We start from the raw sequence: 17,635 nt of genomic DNA, 5'->3' as shown, positions 1-17,635 counted from the left end.
CTGGGGTCAGGAAGGAATTTTCCCCCGGGGCGGATTGGCACTGGTCCCCGGGGGTTTTTTGCCTTCCTCTGCAGCACTGAGCAGGACCCCTTGTCAGGGCCCCTCCGGCCCATCTGGGCTGGCTCACTGCCTGCTGCTGCTCGTGCACCACAAAGGTGGCACCTCGTGCCCTGCAGCTGGGGGGAGGAAGGCTTTTTTCCCCCCCCAGTGGACTAGCAAGTGTCCCCGGGGGGGTTTTGCCTCCTCTGCAGCTTTGAGCAGAGCCCCTTGCCAGGGCTTCTTTGGGCCCTTGTTGCTCGGGGCCTGCTGCTCATGCTCCACGAAGGTGGCCCTTGTGCCCCGCATCCAGGGGGAGGAAGGTCTCTGGACTGCCAGATCCAGCCACAAGGGAGGCTGTCTTTTTGTCCTCTGTAGCACTGAGCATGGCCCCTAGTCAGGGTTCCTCTGGGCCCTTTTGGCTAGATTCTTACCTGCTGCTCTGGTACCAACAAGGTGCCGGTCAGGCCCTGCCTCTCTCAGGCTCTCTTGCCCATGGCAGGTTCATAGCAGGAGCAAATTGCTCTTCCCTTGGCTCCATTTCCCCAGGAGTTCTTGCTTGTGCAAAACAGCCTGGAAGTGCTTGGAAGGGCTTTAGACTTGTTTCACCATCAGAAAGGAGCTGCTCCATTTCCCCTCTGCCTATGGGCAATACAGGCCCAGAGCAGGCACTTTCAAGGGAGCTTTTTTCATGTGTTTTGCCTTTATCATTTTTTGCCCATTTTTTGTCATTGTTGTCTTCTTGTCATCTTCTCATCATTCACTGTCTTTGTCCTTTTGTCATCTTCATTTGTAGTCTTCATTGACTTCATCATCTCCTTTCATCATCTTCTCCCTTCATCATTGTTAATGTCGTCAGCTCCTTTCAGCGTCATCTTTCATCATCACAATTTTCTTTGTCATTGTCTCCTTTCATCTTCAGCATCATTCACTGCCTCCATCGTCTTCACCTTTCATCAGCTTCATCTTCATCGTCATCTCCTTTCATCGTTCCCCTTCATCATCATCATCATCATCAGCGGCGTCTTTGTCTCCTTCTGTTGTCTTTGTCATAGTCTTCTTTCATTGTCGTCTTCTCCTTTCATCATCATCATCAATGTTGCCATCTTTGTCTCACTTTCTCGTGTCATCGTCTCTCTGTAGTCGTTGTCTCTCTGTAGTCGTCGTTGTCGTCCGTTGTCTCTCGGTAGTTGTTGTCCCTTGGTAGTCGTTGTCTCTCGGTAGTCGTAGTCGTCCGTTGTGTCTCAGTAGTCGTTGTCTCTCGGTAGTCGTTGTCTCTCTGTAGTTGTTGTCTCTCGGTAGTCGTCGTTGTCGTCCGTTGTGTCTCAGTAGTCGTTGTCTCTCGGTAGTCGTTGTCTCTCTGTAGTTGTCGTCTCTCGGTAGTCATTGTCGTCGTCCGTTGTGTCTCGGTAGTCGTCGTCTCTTGGTAGTCGTCGTCTCTCGGTAGTCGTTGTCGTCTGTTGTGTCTCAGTAGACGTCGTCTCTCAGTAGTCGTCGTCTCTCGGTAGTCGTTGTCGTCGTCTGTTGTGTCTCAGTAGTCGTCGTCTCTCGGTAGTCATTGTCTCTTGGTAGTCGTTGTCGTCGTCCTTTGTGTCTCAGTAGTCGCTGTCTCTCGGTAGTCATTGTCCGTTGTCTCTCAGTAGTCGTTGTCTCTCGGTAGTCATCATCTCTCGGTAGTCGTCGTCACCGTCCGTTGTCTCTCGGTAGTCGTTGTCGTCCGTTGCCTCTCGGTAGTCGTCGTCTCTCGGTAGTCGTCGTCACCATCCGTTGTCTCTCAGTAGTCGCCGCCGTCGTCTGTCGTCTCTCAGTAGTCGTCGTCGTCGTCTGTTGTCTCTCAGTAGTCATCGTCATCTCTCAGTAGTCGTCATCATCTCTCAGTAGTCGTCGTCATCGTCCATTGCCTCTCAGTCGTCGTCGTCCATTGCCTCTCAGTAGTCATAGTCTCTCAGTAGTCGTTGTCTCTCAGTCATCGTCATCGTCTGTCATCTCTCAGTAGTGATCGTCATCATCCGTTGTCTCTCGGTAGTCGTCATCTCTCGGTAGTCGTCATCTCTCAGTAGTCGTCATCTCTCGGTAGTCGTCGTCATCATCCGTTATGTCTCAGGAGTCGTCGTGTCTCGGTAGACGTCGTCTCTCAGTAGTCGTCGTCCATTGTGTCTCGGTAGTCATCGTCTCTCGGTAGTCGCTGTCTCTTGGTAGTCGTTGTCGTCGTCCTTTGTGTCTCAGTAGTCGTTGTCTCTCGGTAGTCATTGTGTCTTGGTAGTCATTGTCTCTCGGTAGTCATTGTCCGTTGTCTCTCAGTAGTCGTTGTCTCTCAGTAGTCGTTGTCTCTTGGTAGTCATCATCTCTCGGTAGTCGTCGTCACCGTCCGTTGTCTCTCGGTAGTCGCCGCCGTCGTCGTCTGTCGTCTCTCAGTAGTCGTCGTCGTTGTCTGTTGTCTCTCAGTAGTTATCGTCATCTCTCAGTAGTTGTCGTCATCTCTCAGTAGTCGTCATCATCGTCCATTGCCTCTCAGTCGTCGTCGTCCATTGCCTCTCAGTAGTCATAGTCTCTCAGTAGTCGTTGTCTCTCAGTCATCGTCATCGTCTGTCGTCTCTCAGTAGTCGTCGTCTCTCAGTAGTCGTTGTCGTCATCCGTTGTCTCTCGGTAGTCGTCATCTCTCGGTAGTCGTCATCTCTCGGTAGTCGTCATCTCTCGGTAGTCGTCGTCGTCATCCGTTATGTCTCAGTAGTCGCCGCCGTCATCGTCTGTCGTCTCTCAGTAGTCGTCGTCATTGTCTGTTGTCTCTCAGTAGTCATCGTCATCTCTCAGTAGTTGTCGTCATCTCTCAGTAGTCATCATCATCGTCCATTGCCTCTCAGTCGTCGTCGTCCATTGCCTCTCAGTAGTCATAGTCTCTCAGTAGTCGTTGTCTCTCAGTCATCGTCATCGTCTGTCGTCTCTCAGTAGTCGTCGTCTCTCAGTAGTCATCGTCATCATCCGTTGTCTCTCGGTAGTCGTCATCTCTCGGTAGTCGTCATCTCTCAGTAGTCGTCGTCTCTCGGTAGTCGTCGTCGTCATCCGTTATGTCTCAGTAGTCGTCGTGTCTCGGTAGACGTCGTCTCTCAGTAGTCATCGTCCATTGTGTCTCGGTAGTCATCGTCTCTCAGTAGTCGCTGTCATCGTCCGTTGTGTCTCGGTAGTCATTTTCTCTCAGTAGTCATCGTCGGCCATTGTCTCTCAGTAGTCGTCGTCATCATCTGCATCTTCGTCACCATTTTATTTCTTCTTCATCATTTTCATCATTCACTGCCTTTTTCGTCATCTTTGTTGTCATCTCCATTGTCTTCTTTCACTTTTGTCATCGTCATCCTCATCTTTTCATCACACGTTTTCATGTGTCACTGGACAAGAAGCACAGCGCAGCAAGTTTGGGAATGCCAGAAGGATGCTTTTCTCATCGCTGGGAGCCGTACTTTGGAAAATCGCCTGTGATTCCACACACCTCTTGCTGTCATCTTCTATGTGGTCATCTTCTTTTGTGTGGTCCATTGTAACCCTCATACTTTCAGAACGTTCTCTTTCTTGAAGAAACCGGGACAGCTCGGCCTCTGTTCTGGCCGCTGATCTCTGCAAAATGGGACTTGGCTTTGCCAGGCTGTGAGGGATGTTTTTTCACAGCTGAAGACTGCATAACTCCTGCTCCTGTCTTCATGACTGTGAGCACTGTCTGTGAAAAGACTCAGAAAAATAAAGCATAATCCTACTTGTAACCTTTGTGTGATGTGTCCTTGAAAGGGTTTTTGGAGTTGGAAAGCTCCTGGCCTTCAAAGCAAAGAGCAGACTCAGCCCTGGGTGATGCATGGTAAGCATGTGAGATGGGCTATGTTATGCCGGAAGAGCTCTGACCTGGCTCTGAACCTACCAGCCAGGAGACAGTGGCAGAGCTGGACACAGCTACACCAGGGCTCAGGCAGGGCCGGAAGACCCCAGGCTGAGCGCAGACACATCCCCAGGGCCCTGGGCGGGAGATGGTGGGAGCAGGAGTGCCAGAGGAGGGGAGGCCGGTCCCAGCCAGTGAGGTCCATGAGCCCCCAGCAGCCTGATACAAGGAGACCTGCACTGCTCAGATGGTCTCCTGTAGACATTGATGGTTGTCCACTGCGGAGACATAAGTATTGAGCCAGATGGACCTTCCCTCTCACGGAGTACTGCTACTGCTGTGCTCAGGCTTTTGTGCTTCAGCATGGGGGTTTCTTTAGCTTTCTCCACTCCTTGCTCCGGTTTTGCAAACTAATCAGCGCACATGTGCCAGAAGGTTGGTTTTCCTAATTTCATGGATTAAAACAAGGAAGTTCCTTTGGATCTGAACGCTGTCCTCAGTAATGTCATCACACCCACGTTCTCAGGTGGTGTCTGGTGGGCACATAAAAAGCAAATCCTTCATGAAGTCCTTTGGCAGCTCTTGTACGGGCACTGGGTGCCTCTCAACAAGAGGCAGTGGCCTTTTAGTGTTGCACAGCCACCTGGCCAGCCAGCTCCTGACCCGCACCAGCATTCCCAGCAGCAGCAGCCTTCCTCTAGACTAAATGCCTGCAGAACTCCTTTCAAAATCATCAGCAACTTTTCCTCACAGTCCCAGAGAGCACAGTGTGTCTCCACAGGCATCAGCGCCATGAACGGCATGGTGCCGACCCGCCGGTGTCCTGTCTCTTGGAGCTTTGGCAGCACCTGGGCTCACTGGGTGCTTTCTCCAAGGAAACCTCCAAACTGGAAGCTGGGTTAGTGCTGGCTGTGGCTATTTTCTGCCCTAGGAGGCAGAGAGCTGCTTTGAAACTGATCAGGCTGACAGCACCAACTTCATGTTCAAAGCCCACCCACCCTGCTGCTCAGCCCGTAGGTGTGGGGCTGGATCTGCTGGTCGTGACCATGTGGAGCTGGACTCTGAAGGGCTACTGGTGGGCAAAAGCCCCCTTGACACATCTCTCTCAGGTCCCACCCTTCCTGTGTTGCTGTCATCAGATGTAGGAAAGAGTGACGTTCATGATGGGGTCTTTCGAATTGAGGCTGTAGAAAAAGCAGCCTGCAAGAAACGCAGGCCTCCTTGTCCACATCTCCTGGATGTCATAGCATCCCCGAGGCACAAAATGCTCTGTCTCACACTATCCTTCTACAGCCCCCTTCCTCCCTACCAGCTGAAGCTCTGACAGAAGAGATATTCCCAGCAACAGGGGAGAAAGAGCTACCATGACATCAGGTGGAGCACCACGAGCTTCTGCTGCTGTTTGGAAACACTGGAGTGGACAAATGTCCCTGGAGGCATGAGCAGGTCACAGGGAAACTGTGCCACAGATGCGATACAGGCAGAAGCATGGCTGCAAGTTAAGAGTATAGGAAGTCCCGCACCAACATGCGGAAGAACATTTACACAGTGAGGGTGGCAGCACTGGAATAGGCTGCCCAGGGAGGTGGTGGAGTCTCCATCTCGAGATGATCACGACCCGTCTGGACACCTATCTGTGCAATATGAGCTAGGGAGCTGCATTGGCAGGGGGGTTGGACCCGATGATCTCTCCAGGTCCCTTCCAACCCCTATGATTCTGTGAATCTGTGATTAAATATGTGATATACATTGCCCAGTTCAAAGTCTGGAGTTGTTATGGTATGGTGCCTTCACAGTGTCAGATTGGAAACATTATGCAGGCTGAGCTCATGAGTAGGTGAATACTAGACTAGGTTTCAAAGCACACAGGTAAGGATAAACAAGAGATTACTCACACCTTCTAGAACTGAATTGCTGTGCAAGTATGTTGCCAAACTAGCCTTGTTTGCAAAGTATGTTAGGAAAGGAGCCTTGATGCTTAAAATGTGTCTCTGCATAAGGTAGGAGCAAGACCTCGATCCTAACTTCATGAAACTGGCTAAAAGATTGTAGCTGTTACATATTCCCTTGACCTCTAATTCACTCTGTATAGTAAATATTTTGAAGGAAATACAATGAAGTAACTCCTAAAGGTCACTTTCCCTCCTCCTGGTGGCAAACTCCCATGTGCTATCTATAAAGCTGAAATAGTGTAAACACACCCACACACACAAAAAAAAGACATGGCAGAAAGACCTTGACTTGAACTTGACATACAACATGCAAATAGCTGCAAGCAGGCTTATCTAGGCTCACCTAGAATTATATTTTCCCCCTCTTTTACCTCCTATGCCTTGACACACCTGATACATCCCATAAATCCATAAATCCAAGGCAAATCAGAGGCACATCACTTTATCCAGCCTAGTGGAGCACATCTTTAAAGCCACTCCACAGCTGGCATGCACAGGTAGCACAACCTGCCAAACTCATACATATGTGAAAGCTATTAGAAAGAAGCAGGCTTGAATCTATGCAGCATTCAGAATAAACACACTAGTAAGATACAGAATGAAACACAGATCCCCTACTTGAGTCAATCAGGAAGCTACAGTCACATCTACTTCTCAGTTTTGATGATGAAATTTAAAATGGAGTGATGATTTCTGCTCTGTGCTATTAAATGACACTTGTTTTCTCTACTTACACAGAGCTGATTTCATTGTTATTCAGCACCAGTAACTCAACAGGTTTTGCAGAGTTAGTAATCCTTTTGCATAATAAAATGCAAAATCAAGGGAATGCAAACTATTTGCCTTAATTTATGAAGTAAACCTACACCCCAGGACCCGGAACAGATCTCAAGCTATCTTAGCACACACACACACTACCTTCCTAAAAGCAGCACTGGCCTTCACAGTACTTACACACAACACCACACACTATTTCCTTGACATACTCTAAGGTTGAGGGTAAACCAGTGCGGTCAGAAGACAGCACAAAAAAGGACATAAGCAGAAAAGAACATGAACAGTCAGGTCTCTGAGACCTGCGTGGCTGAACAGGAGCAGGAGTCACAAAGAGCAGTGGCTGTGCAGCCACGCTGACAGCCACCCTTGCCTTGCCAAGGTCACAGCCTGGGGCTGCCACAACACCTGCAAAGGAGGCAGGCTAGCAGCATCCTGGGGAAACATGGGACAACACCCAGTACACGCCCCATCACAGCCTCGCCTCACCCCATGGCATCCTGCTGCAGCCGCAGGACCCAGCTCACAGCCTGTACCCCAAGCAGGTCCTGACCCCTCGCCAGCAGGAACCCCTGTTCCACCTTGAGACCAGCCCACTCACATCCCAGCCTGGGGAGCGCCAACATGCCTCTCAAAAACCCACGCTGCCCTGCAACCTGCCACATCTCCCTGCTTGACACAGCTCCCTTCAGCCACCCATGGCTCCCTACAGCTCCTCTCACTGAGGAGCTCCTCTCACTCAGCTCCTCTCACTCAGCTCCCCTTCACCTCATCCCACCTCAGCTCCCCTCAACACCCCTGGCTCCCTCCAGCTCACTGCACTCCCCCTCAGCCCCCACAGTGCCCCTCAGCCCCCATGGCTCCCCTCAGCTCAGTCCCCAGCAGCCCCCTGTAGCTCCCCGCAACCCTCCACAGCTCCCCTGAATCTCCTCCCGCATCCCCGTCCGTGCCTCACAGCGCGACGTGTCTCCGCTGGAGCCAATCGCAGCTCCCGCCAGCGGGCGCCCAGCCAATCGCGCCCTGAGGAGGCCGGTCCCGCTGAGGAGCTCCCCCCGCTACTGCACCCCCCGCGAGAGCCACACTCGCACCGCCGCCGTTAATGGCCGTTGGGACCGCGCGGGCCGCGGGTGCGCAGGCGCCGTTCGTGTCCCCCGTTCCCGTCCCACCTCCTGCAGCAGCCGGTCACCTCCAGCGCCGGGCAAGAGCGGGCTCTCACGGTGGGCTCGGGGCGGAGCCGTGCTGGGGAAGGGGGCGGCGGGAGGGCGCGTGTGTTTTGGGTGGGGGGGTGTCTCTCGCTGGGGCAGGGCCGTGGGACCCCCTGTGCTCGGGCTTCGTACGCCGGGGTGGCTGCGCCTCTGCTGCCGGCGGCTCTGAGGGGAGGAAGTCGCGTAGGCTGCGTGGGGCTGGGGCCGTCTTCCCCCCTCGCCCCGGGCGAGCTCGGAGCCGGGACCCGCCGCCGTTTCTGGCCGGGGCCGCGGGGCAGAGGCGCCGCTGCGGGGCAGGGTGACGGCGCCGGCTGTTCCTGCGACGCTGCGGGAGCCGGATCCGGAGCCCGGGTTACTTCGTTAGGGACAGGGCCCAGCTGCCCACCCCTTCTTCCGCTACCTGCGCGGCGGCGGAGCCTGGGCAGCGCGGACCGGGGGCAGGGAGGGAGCCGCGTTGGGCTCCGTAGCCGGGGTGTCGTTGCGGCCTAATGCCGTGGTGCGAGGTGAAAAACCCCGGTTCTGCTTTTCAAAGCACCTGCTAGCGTGAATCGGGCGAGTCTCGGCTCCCTCCCTCGTTTCGCCGCTCCTTTTTGCACCTCGGGGGCTGCTGCAAGGCCTCGGCGGTGGAAGATACCGCGGTGCTGGTTTCCACAGCCCTTTCTTCCACCTCTCTATCTTCTAAAGACCTTATAGCTGTGCCCCTGGGGATCATTTCCCGTGCTCTGAATTCCCCTGGCTCCTAAAGCTCTGGCTAACGTCAAAGCTGCTTGCCCTTTTAAATCAGGACACTCACGGTTTTAAAAAGTTCAGGGAAAGGGGTTGAGGCAGACCAGAAGATACTGCTATGGTGAGGAACACTGCTGCTGTACCTCCTAGAATCACCCGAGTTTATGTAAGTGAGATAAAAGAGACGTTTGATGGAGCAGGGCTGCTCTTGAGAAGTAAGTAGAGTGACTGACAGCATTGCAGAGCTGTTTGTGAAACACGGAGCTCTGCTTCCTCTTTCTTAAAGGCTTCTAGAGTAATTCTCAACCTTCCTGCACAAACTGCTCCTGTCACACATAATGAGTTTGGGGAGGGGGGAGAAAAAAGTTTACCAGACATCGCTTATGTTCATAATAATTAATTCCTTGATGAGAAATACTTGCCTCATAGCTGAGGTTACTAATAATTTTTGTATTATATTTTTTTAGAGAGAAATAAATGCATAACAGCTTTTAAACCTGTTCTTTATAGCAGGTGTAAAACAGCTTAGAAGGAAAACAGAAGTAGAAGTAACTCCTGAAGTTCTATGCATAGAGTAAGCAGTGAGTAAATAGGAGTATTGAAAGGTTCAAAACTTCTCCGGCAACTTGAGAGGTTGAAACTGTGGAAAATGAAAGGTGGGATGAAGAAAAATTATAATTGCAACAGAAAACTTGTGGTGATGTGATGGTGATGTGTAAGCAGGATTTAGAGCTATAAAGGACTCAAATGTGAAGCCAGAGTTGTTTGGGTACCCGTGCTTGAGCATGAGAAAGAATACTGGTGACCTGTCATGGAACGTAGAATTGTAGTAAGGCACGTAGAACAATGGAGTAATTGCATAAAAGAGAGAAAACAATTCTTCCTTTTATTTTGTCTGGAGTGAAAACAACCTCATTGCCTGTTTGTTTTAATATATGAGGAACTTTGACAATGTATGAGAAACGTCTCAAGCCAGTAGGGAATTACATTGTGGACTTCAGTGGTTGTTTAGATGGGTTATTTTGCAGTTAACCCCTATAAGGAAGACACACACAACATATAGCTAGTTAAACAATTATTTTGAGTTATATGTCTTATCTTTTTTTAATTTTTCAGGTGATTAACCTGCTGGAAGTACTTTGAAGTAGCAACAATGAACTGGATGTTAACATTATTTTTGTCTGGACTAGTTTCCTGTCACGCTCCCGGTGATTCGATACCCAGGTTGCTCCTCGTGTCCTTTGATGGCTTCAGGGCTGATTATTTGGAGACCTATAAACTCCCTCATCTTCAGGAGTTCATTGAGGATGGTGTGCTTGTAAAACACGTTAAGAATGCTTTCATCACCAAGACTTTCCCAAACCATTATACCATAGTGACAGGTTTATACGAAGAAAGCCATGGCATCGTGGCTAACGATATGTACGATGCCGATGCCAAGAAGAAGTTTTCCCAGTTCAACGACTCGGATCCCTTCTGGTGGAATGAGGCCACTCCAATTTGGGTAACAAATCAGCAGCAGGGAAAGGGAGTGAGTGCTGCTGCAATGTGGCCTGGTACCGATGTAAGAATTAACGATACCACCCCTTGGTTCTTTATGAAGTATAACTATTCGGTGCCGTTTGAGGAGAGAGCGAAGAAGATTGTTGCGTGGCTGAACAGCTCTAATCCTGTGGTCACTTTTGCTACGTTATACTGGGAGGAACCAGATGCAAGTGGGCACAAGTATGGACCAGATGATACCAAGAACATGCGGAGAGTGTTAGAAGAGGTGGATAATCATATTGGTTTCCTTACTAAGAAACTGAAGGAATTCGGTCTGTGGGACACTATTAATATCATAATAACAAGCGATCACGGAATGGCCTCCTGTTCTGCAGAGAAGCTGATTATCCTTGATGAGTGCATTGGTCGCAATAACTACACTCTGATAGACAAGAGTCCAGTTGCTGCAGTGCTGCCCAAGCAGAGTATGTCTTGGTTTGGTTTTGTGGGTTTTTTTTAAAATCATACAGAGAGAATTAAATCCTGTTTGTCTTACTACTGAAAAGTAGACATGCGATAGACTATTCACCTCCTTTGTGAAAGCAGTGTGTAAGTGTCATGTTAAAGGACTGTGAGGTGTTACAGGACTGTGACATAATTTAATAAGCTAAAGAATGTTTGTTTATTTAGGAATTAGTTTGTTTTGGTAATCAATGGGAGGAGTTTCTGGTCAAGTTGCTGTTGGTGGTAAAGATAGTCCTGGTACTGCTTGTGGAGAAAATAGATAACACAGAGAAGTGGCAGAGGCCCCATTCCTGGAGATATTCAAGGTCAGGCTTGACGAAGCTCTGAGCAACCTGATCTAGTTAAAGGTGTCCCTGTTTACTGGGGGAGGGGTGGGGGGGTGTTGGACTAGATGACCTTTAAAGGTCCCTTCCAATCTAACACGTTCTATGGTTCTATAATTCTAGATGCCTGCTCTCTTGTTGCTCACTCAGTGTGAATTACAGTTGTATAGACCGACCATGAAATAAATCCTCATGTTTATTCAGAATAAAAACAATCCAGTGTCCAAGCTTCTAAGTAAAACCCTAATCCCAACTTTGATCACTTGACCATTTCTGTTTCTGTGGATGGAACTTCAGTTTCCATGCTGCAAATTCAATTTGTATTTCTTGGAGTAGCTGCCAACAGGCATGTCTTAAATCATGATGTTGCTGGTCTCAGTTTCCACAACTGTGACCTGACTGAAGCAATTTTAATGAACAAAGCTATTTACACCGTAATAAAATGTAATACCTACAGCTTTGGACAAAATACTAGCTACTTTGGTGTGGGATTGCTTCTGGTAATTTCTGTGATTGAATTTTGCCCTCTGTCTCTGCAAGCCTTGAGGGCATGTTGAGTTATAGAAGTGCCTGATTTAAAATGAGAAAATTGTGAAATCCCCCGTGATAGATGTGGCATTTCTTTAGGGTCATGAAAAAGTCCTGTCTATGTGCCTTTAAAAAAAAAATGGATCTTAGGTTTAATGAAGGTAATGACAGTAAACAGGACCTAACTTCCAGCGGTTTCACATGCAGTTTTTTTTCTTGGCAGACAAGAGAGATGTGTATAACTTACTGAAAATATGCCACAGACACATGAAAGCATATCTCAAAGAAGAAATTCCAGACAGATTTCACTATCGTCATAACAAGAGAATTCAGCCCATAATCCTGGTTGCAGATGAAGGCTGGACAATTGTACAAAACGAGTCGCTCACAAAATGTAAGTATATACATCTCTGTTTTCCTTATTCCTGTTCTTGGGGGCTTATGTTGGTAAACTCCTGGTTTTATTCCAGCCATTGGTAGGATGGGCCTGCTGAGTGGAACCTCAGCACTGTGCGTCTTTAGGAACAGCTCAGCGTTTTGATTATGTTCTCAGCCTGAGCTGGGAGTGTTTGAGAGGGGGAGGAGGAGATGGGGGATATTCGTTGGCTAAAACACTTTGTCAAGTTCAACTTAACTCCTCCAAGTGCACCTTGGGCTATTATTTTATTTAACTATCTGTTTCAAGCTTCCACTAGATTGTGCTTTAATTTTTTGTGTGTAGTACATGTAGGAGAGCATAAATTGATGAGCATAAATTGATGTAACAGTTCATGTACTAGGGAAAAAAAAAAGAATACCAAAAATAATAGGAATGCCATGATAATGGTCCAATAAGCCAGAGTTCTTGCTGTTTGGGACATGAACTGGCATGTTCTAAAGACAAAAAACAAAGCAGGTATTTTTACTTCATGCAACATGTTGCTGAGTTGTGTGTGCTTTCTTCCTGCTCAGTGCTATGAATAACAAATGACGTGTATATATATGCGTGTGCTTGTGTACGTGTGTTCCCAGGTGTTTCACATTTAGGTGGGGTTTTTTTGGCAGACAAAAGAGGGCTGAAAAAATGCAACAGTCACACAAAAGTGTATCTGGAGGAAGAAATTCCAGACAGACTTTGTTATTGTCATAGTAAGAGAATTCAACCCATAATTCTGATTGCAGACAAAGGAGATATGTAAAAATAGAAATATATATCTATATTCAGAAAGTGATTGAATGAATTCTCAGAAGAAAAATCCATTGATGGAGGTTAAATACAAAGGTACCACCATCCAGGAAGTTTCTGGTAGCCAACAGCTCCAGGCTGGTTGGTATGTCAGAGCTAGTGCTGCTGCAGAGTTCCCAGAGGACCTGTTCCGACTGCTGTCAGACAAAAGATGCTGGGTGGTGTAAACTCCCCGGTTCATCCAGTTTGGCCATTCTTACTGTCTGCCCTTTGCACATTCAAGTTCAAATCATCTCATTATTGGTACAAAAGCATTGCTTATGAAGTAAGGCACCTTTCATTTTAATTTTCCCAGTGATCTGTTACAGTCATCTCCAAATTGACAACACTTAGCATGCTTGTTCTCTAAGAGAGGCTTCTTGTTTGTGGTTAGATTCAATTTCATGCACCTAAAAATAGTTCATAATATATATTTAGAAGTAGCAGCATTGTGCTGGATGAAGTGAATTACTTTCCAAAACAAACAAGCTGGCTGAGGCTCCCCGGAAGCAGGCAGGGGAGGTCACAGCCCAAGAGGCTACGTCAGCATTTATTGTACTTGTCTTGATGGACAAGCAGCAGCGTAATGATTGGCAGTTGTACTGATACCTACACCATGTCTGGCAATGTTAGCACACGTCAGCCTTCTACCTTCAGAGGGGAAAGACAGGAAACTTCATTGGGGAGGGGACTGAGAGCTGTGTCTGTCAGAGGGAAGTAGTAGAGGGGAAAAAAAATGCAATCAAGAACCATAGGGCTGCATTAAAACAACTGAGCAGGATGTGGTGCGATAGTGTCTTTGTGGTAACAAGCTTAATGGTGAAAAACTTAAAAAAGGAGTGTTGGAAGTATTCTGAAGTGGTGACTGTCACCTAATCAGTAGGAATCTCTACTTTTCACATCAGAAGTTTCAACAGAGTCGCCAAAGAGACAGTTCTGACAACACATTTGTTAAAGTGTTACTAAGAAATTAACTCAGAACTTAAACACAGACACTGGAATACTGTGCTGTGTGTGCTGTGAACAATTTTGGGCATCTTGGACAGATTTTTCAGGCATGTTATTAGGAAATTTCATTATGGCTTGTGTTTAGCTGTGTATATTCCACCAAAAATCAGCGGTGGAAATCTGGCACATGTCCAAATAGTGGTGACCTTGTAGCCACAAATGTTTTGTTGGACGCTTGTCACAGGTGTCATGATCCTTTGTGTGTTAGTTTTGACTGTTTGGGTAACCCTTTACCTGGAGCACCTGATATGATAAACATGGCTTGAGGGGAATTAATATGCTCAAAATAAACACCATAAAGGGGAAAGTGCTTGGTTTTAAGAAGTAAAGTGTCTGCTTTGCAAGCGGCAGATCTTTCCAAAACCTGAGAAGTACAGATTTACAGCTGCTGACTCGTGAAGTAGTAGCATCCCTTTCAACTTTGGCATGAGGAGTGGAAAGGGGAAAACTGGACATGTTGGTGGCCGAAATTATAAGAGATAATGGGGCTGGGACCTGTGGCAGAAGATGGGTGTGGTAAAAGGATTCTGGGGATTGGGGAAGAGGGAAGGAACTCTGGGTCCCTTCAGTGTATGATCCAGCAGCTGCTTTATGTTCTGTATTAGTCCATGGTTAAAATATATTCCTTTTGAGGGTGGGGAAAAATGGGGTGGGGAATAAAGTCACAGAATCCATATAGGATACTAATACTTAATTAAGGGCAATTTAGAATTCTAGAATGGTTTGGGTTGGAAGAGAGCTTAAAGCCCATCTAGTTCCAATCCCTGCCATGGGCAGGGACACCCTCTACTAGCCCAAGGTGCCCAAAGCCCCATCCAACCTGGCCTTGAACCCTGCCAGGGATCAGGGGCAGCCACAGCTTATCTGGGTACCGTGTGCCAGGGCCTCCCTACCATCCCAGGGAAGAATTTCTTCCTAATATCTAGTCTGAATCTCCCCTCTTTCAGTTTAAAACCATTACTCCTTGTGCTGTCACTAGTCCCTCCCCATGATACTTGATACACAAACTGTGATGTTAACTCTTACCTTTGTGTTTCTCCAGTAGGTGACCATGGCTATGACAACGCTCTCCCAAGCATGCATCCATTCCTGGCTGCCCACGGGCCTGCCTTTCGTCGGGGTTACAAGCAGAGCACGATAAACAACGTTGACATTTACCCAATGATGTGCCACATCCTGGGACTGACACCGCAGCCGCACAACGGCACTTTCAGTAACATCAAGTGCTTGCTCAGTGACCAGTGGTGCATAAACCTTCCAGAAGCTATTGGAATCGTTATTGGGGCTTTTATGATCCTGACTACTTTCACCTGCATTATAATAATGTCAAAGAATAGGGTAGTTCCCCCACGGCCGTTTTCCCGGCTTCAGTTACAGAGCGATGATGACGATCCTTTAATCGGATAGCGCGTAGGGAGCCTCGCCTCGCTTGCTAAATAGTGGTTTCAGGGAAGGAGATTGAACTTGCACTGGATGGCATTCTTTGCACTTTAACAGTATCTGAATAAAATACTGTACAGCCAGATCTTGCAAACTTGTTTGTGTGTGCTACCTGTCCTGTAAAAATGTTTCCAGAAATGATGAACGGTTGGCTGTCTCCTGGAAGAGATGCTTAACATCACAAGGTTTTCATTCCGGCCTTTGAACTCTTCCTGAGTGAAATGTGAGTGTCTGATCTAGCCAGGGTAGCCCAAGTGAATTTTAACATTTGTAAATGCTAATTATTTTTTTATTAAATTTAAATTAACGTTGACTCTTTCAGTGTTCTTGTGCCTGTATTGGAAAGAAAATCTTTTTTATGAGAGTTTGAAGTTCTGTTTGAATTGTATATTCTGATTTGTTCATAAACTTGGGTGTAGAGAAGATCCGGTAGTTCTGTTTCCACCCTAAGCAGCAACAGGACAAGAAACTGGTGAGAAGAACAGAAGTCAGTGAGGAAGGAATCTGAGTGTATCACTCCCAAGCCATGAAGCATGTGGTTCAGCAGCTCTCACACTGGGCAGATGGCTCTGACATTCTGATGTGTCTGTGGATGGGTTTTCCACAGCTCTTCCAATCAGAGAGCTGGGGTGCTACTACTCACTTATCCTGAACAGTGATTTAGTCTGAGAATCCTTGGATTACCCAGTTTCTTGGTCTGTAGTAGTAAAATCCCGCTTCTAATCCCTGGGAGTTTTTGGGTGTGAGCTCTGCTGAAGGTGTTCATGCAACAAAGGAGGTGCTGCCCTGTGTGCCAGCTGATAATGACCTTCTGAGGCTTGTCTTGTGTTTAAAAAAGCCACAAGTGAAAATCTATCTTGCAATCATCAAGCAAGGATTCCAAGCTTTTATTTTAAACCCCAGTGATTTAAAGGGAAAGATCGGATCTGTTATCTGTAATGTCTACATTGCATAGATGCAAAGGTCTGGTGAAGACCAGTGTTACTGGTTCTCTTAATTAAAACTCTTTAATTCCTCGTTAATGGTCAAGTCTAGTAACTTGCCATGGAAAAAAATTTAGAAAGCCTTCGTGGTACCTTATCTTTTAGTGAGGAAAGAATGTGAGGATGTTAATCAAAAGGAGAACTATAGTTATGGGTCCTTTTCCTGTGTGTTTGATGGTTTTCAGAACTGATAGTTTGGAGTGAGAGAGCTGAGGTACCCGATAGCAGGCAACGTGGTTTCTTGTGTGCAAGCTCAATGCAATTTGGTATTAGCCACAGATGGCCTTTTAATGACCCAGCTGGAAGTACAGACTTTGGAAAGGAGGGTTACTTTTAACTGCCCACTGGGTAAAAAAAACCAAAATAAATAAAAAAGGTGTGTGGAGGTTTTACTAATTTCTGTCTTTCTCTCTGAGGATTCTGTTGTACTGATTAAAAGCAGAATACAAAAACCAAAAGTGTTCTGGTGTTGCAGTTTGTTCACCCCTCTCCCCCCCCCCCCCTTAAACTGCTAATTTCTATTTATTGATGTTTCTCTGGATTAATCTGAACTTGAAAGAGGCTCTGGCCCCTTGAAGAATCTGTACTTTCAGCCTTGATACAGCAATAACAGGACTGAACACACAAGTCACTTTTTCGTCCTGCTGGAAGATTTAAAATAATTAATTGCATACAATAAGAGCTCAGGTTAATGAGCAACTATGACATGAATGTTTTGCAGGGGAGAACCCAGGCTTAGAGATGCTGTAAAAGGGAGGGTAACGAATTCCTACAGTGAGAGTTACTGGTTTCTTGTAATTTTGCTAATAAATGCTACCAGCTCAGAGGGTGGGGGACTTGTTGGGAGACACTTCACATCACTTCTGTGTGGAGAGGCTTGACTCAGCTGATTTACCTTGCTGCCAGACTTTGTAAGACTGAAGTGACTGTCCTCTGCCTGCAAGGGTTTTTCCTAGATGCCAAACTAGATTAGAACAGTATATGCTGCACCCTGTTCTTTCCTTCCTCCTCTTCAACCCCCAGCACTGTCATACAGCGTGACTGACAGGGCTTTCAGTTCCTCTGTGGTTCACCATCATAGGCCAGGTGTCAAGTTTGCCACCAAGACTTTAATTACCAGAAATGCGAATGCTGACCAGAGTGCAAAGCTCTGAGCTGTGGCTATTGTCACAGATGGGAAATCTAGGGCTAAATGCATTTTTCCTCATAGCTAAAGGCAGCTCACAGAATCACAAGGTTGGAAAAGACCTTTGAAGATCATCAAGTCCAACCATTCCCATCCTATGCTAAACCATATCCCTAAGTACATCATCTACCCTATTTTTGAACACACCCAGGGTTGGTGACTCAACCCCCTCCCTGGGCAGCCTGTTCCAGGCCCTGACAACTCTTTCAGTAAAAAAATTTTTTCTAATATCCAATGTAAACCTGCCCTGGCACAGCTTCATGCCATTTGCCCTTGTCCTATCTCCTGTCACCTGGCTGAAGAGACCATCGCCCACCTCTCTACAACCTCCCTTCAGGTAGTTGTAGGTGGTGATAAGGTCTCCCCTCAGCTTCCTCTTCTTCAGGCTAAACATCCCC

General features: G+C 47.5%; 1 protein-coding gene across 1 annotated transcript; it reads left to right on the top strand.

Moving 5' to 3' along the window:
• The first annotated feature begins 7,830 nt into the window (after positions 1 to 7,830).
• ENPP4 (ectonucleotide pyrophosphatase/phosphodiesterase 4) lies at positions 7,831 to 16,502 on the top strand. Its single transcript, XM_084261665.1, has 4 exons — positions 7,831 to 7,841; positions 9,672 to 10,525; positions 11,640 to 11,810; positions 14,671 to 16,502. The coding sequence occupies exons 2-4, from the start codon at positions 9,709 to 9,711 to the stop codon at positions 15,033 to 15,035; spliced, it is 1,353 nt and encodes a 450-aa protein (XP_084117791.1). The 5' UTR covers positions 7,831 to 7,841; positions 9,672 to 9,708; the 3' UTR covers positions 15,036 to 16,502.
• The last annotated feature ends 1,133 nt before the right edge of the window (positions 16,503 to 17,635 follow it).

Source organism: Gallinula chloropus, assembly GCF_964237585.1.
Source record: "Gallinula chloropus genome assembly, chromosome: 3".
NCBI lineage: Eukaryota > Metazoa > Chordata > Aves > Gruiformes > Rallidae > Gallinula > Gallinula chloropus.
Note: the sequence above shows the minus strand (reverse complement) of the source record. Positions and strands in the feature narration are given on the sequence as shown.

Excerpts from the sequence above, each read along its gene's own strand:
- ENPP4 (XM_084261665.1), top strand. The coding sequence starts at position 9,709 with ATGAACTGGATGTTAACATTATTTTTGTCTGGACTAGTTTCCTGTCAC. Across the intron at positions 10,526-11,639 it reads TGCAGTGCTGCCCAAGCAGA|ACAAGAGAGATGTGTATAAC; the intron begins GTATGTCTTGGT and ends TTTTCTTGGCAG. Across the intron at positions 11,811-14,670 it reads AAACGAGTCGCTCACAAAAT|TAGGTGACCATGGCTATGAC; the intron begins GTAAGTATATAC and ends GTGTTTCTCCAG.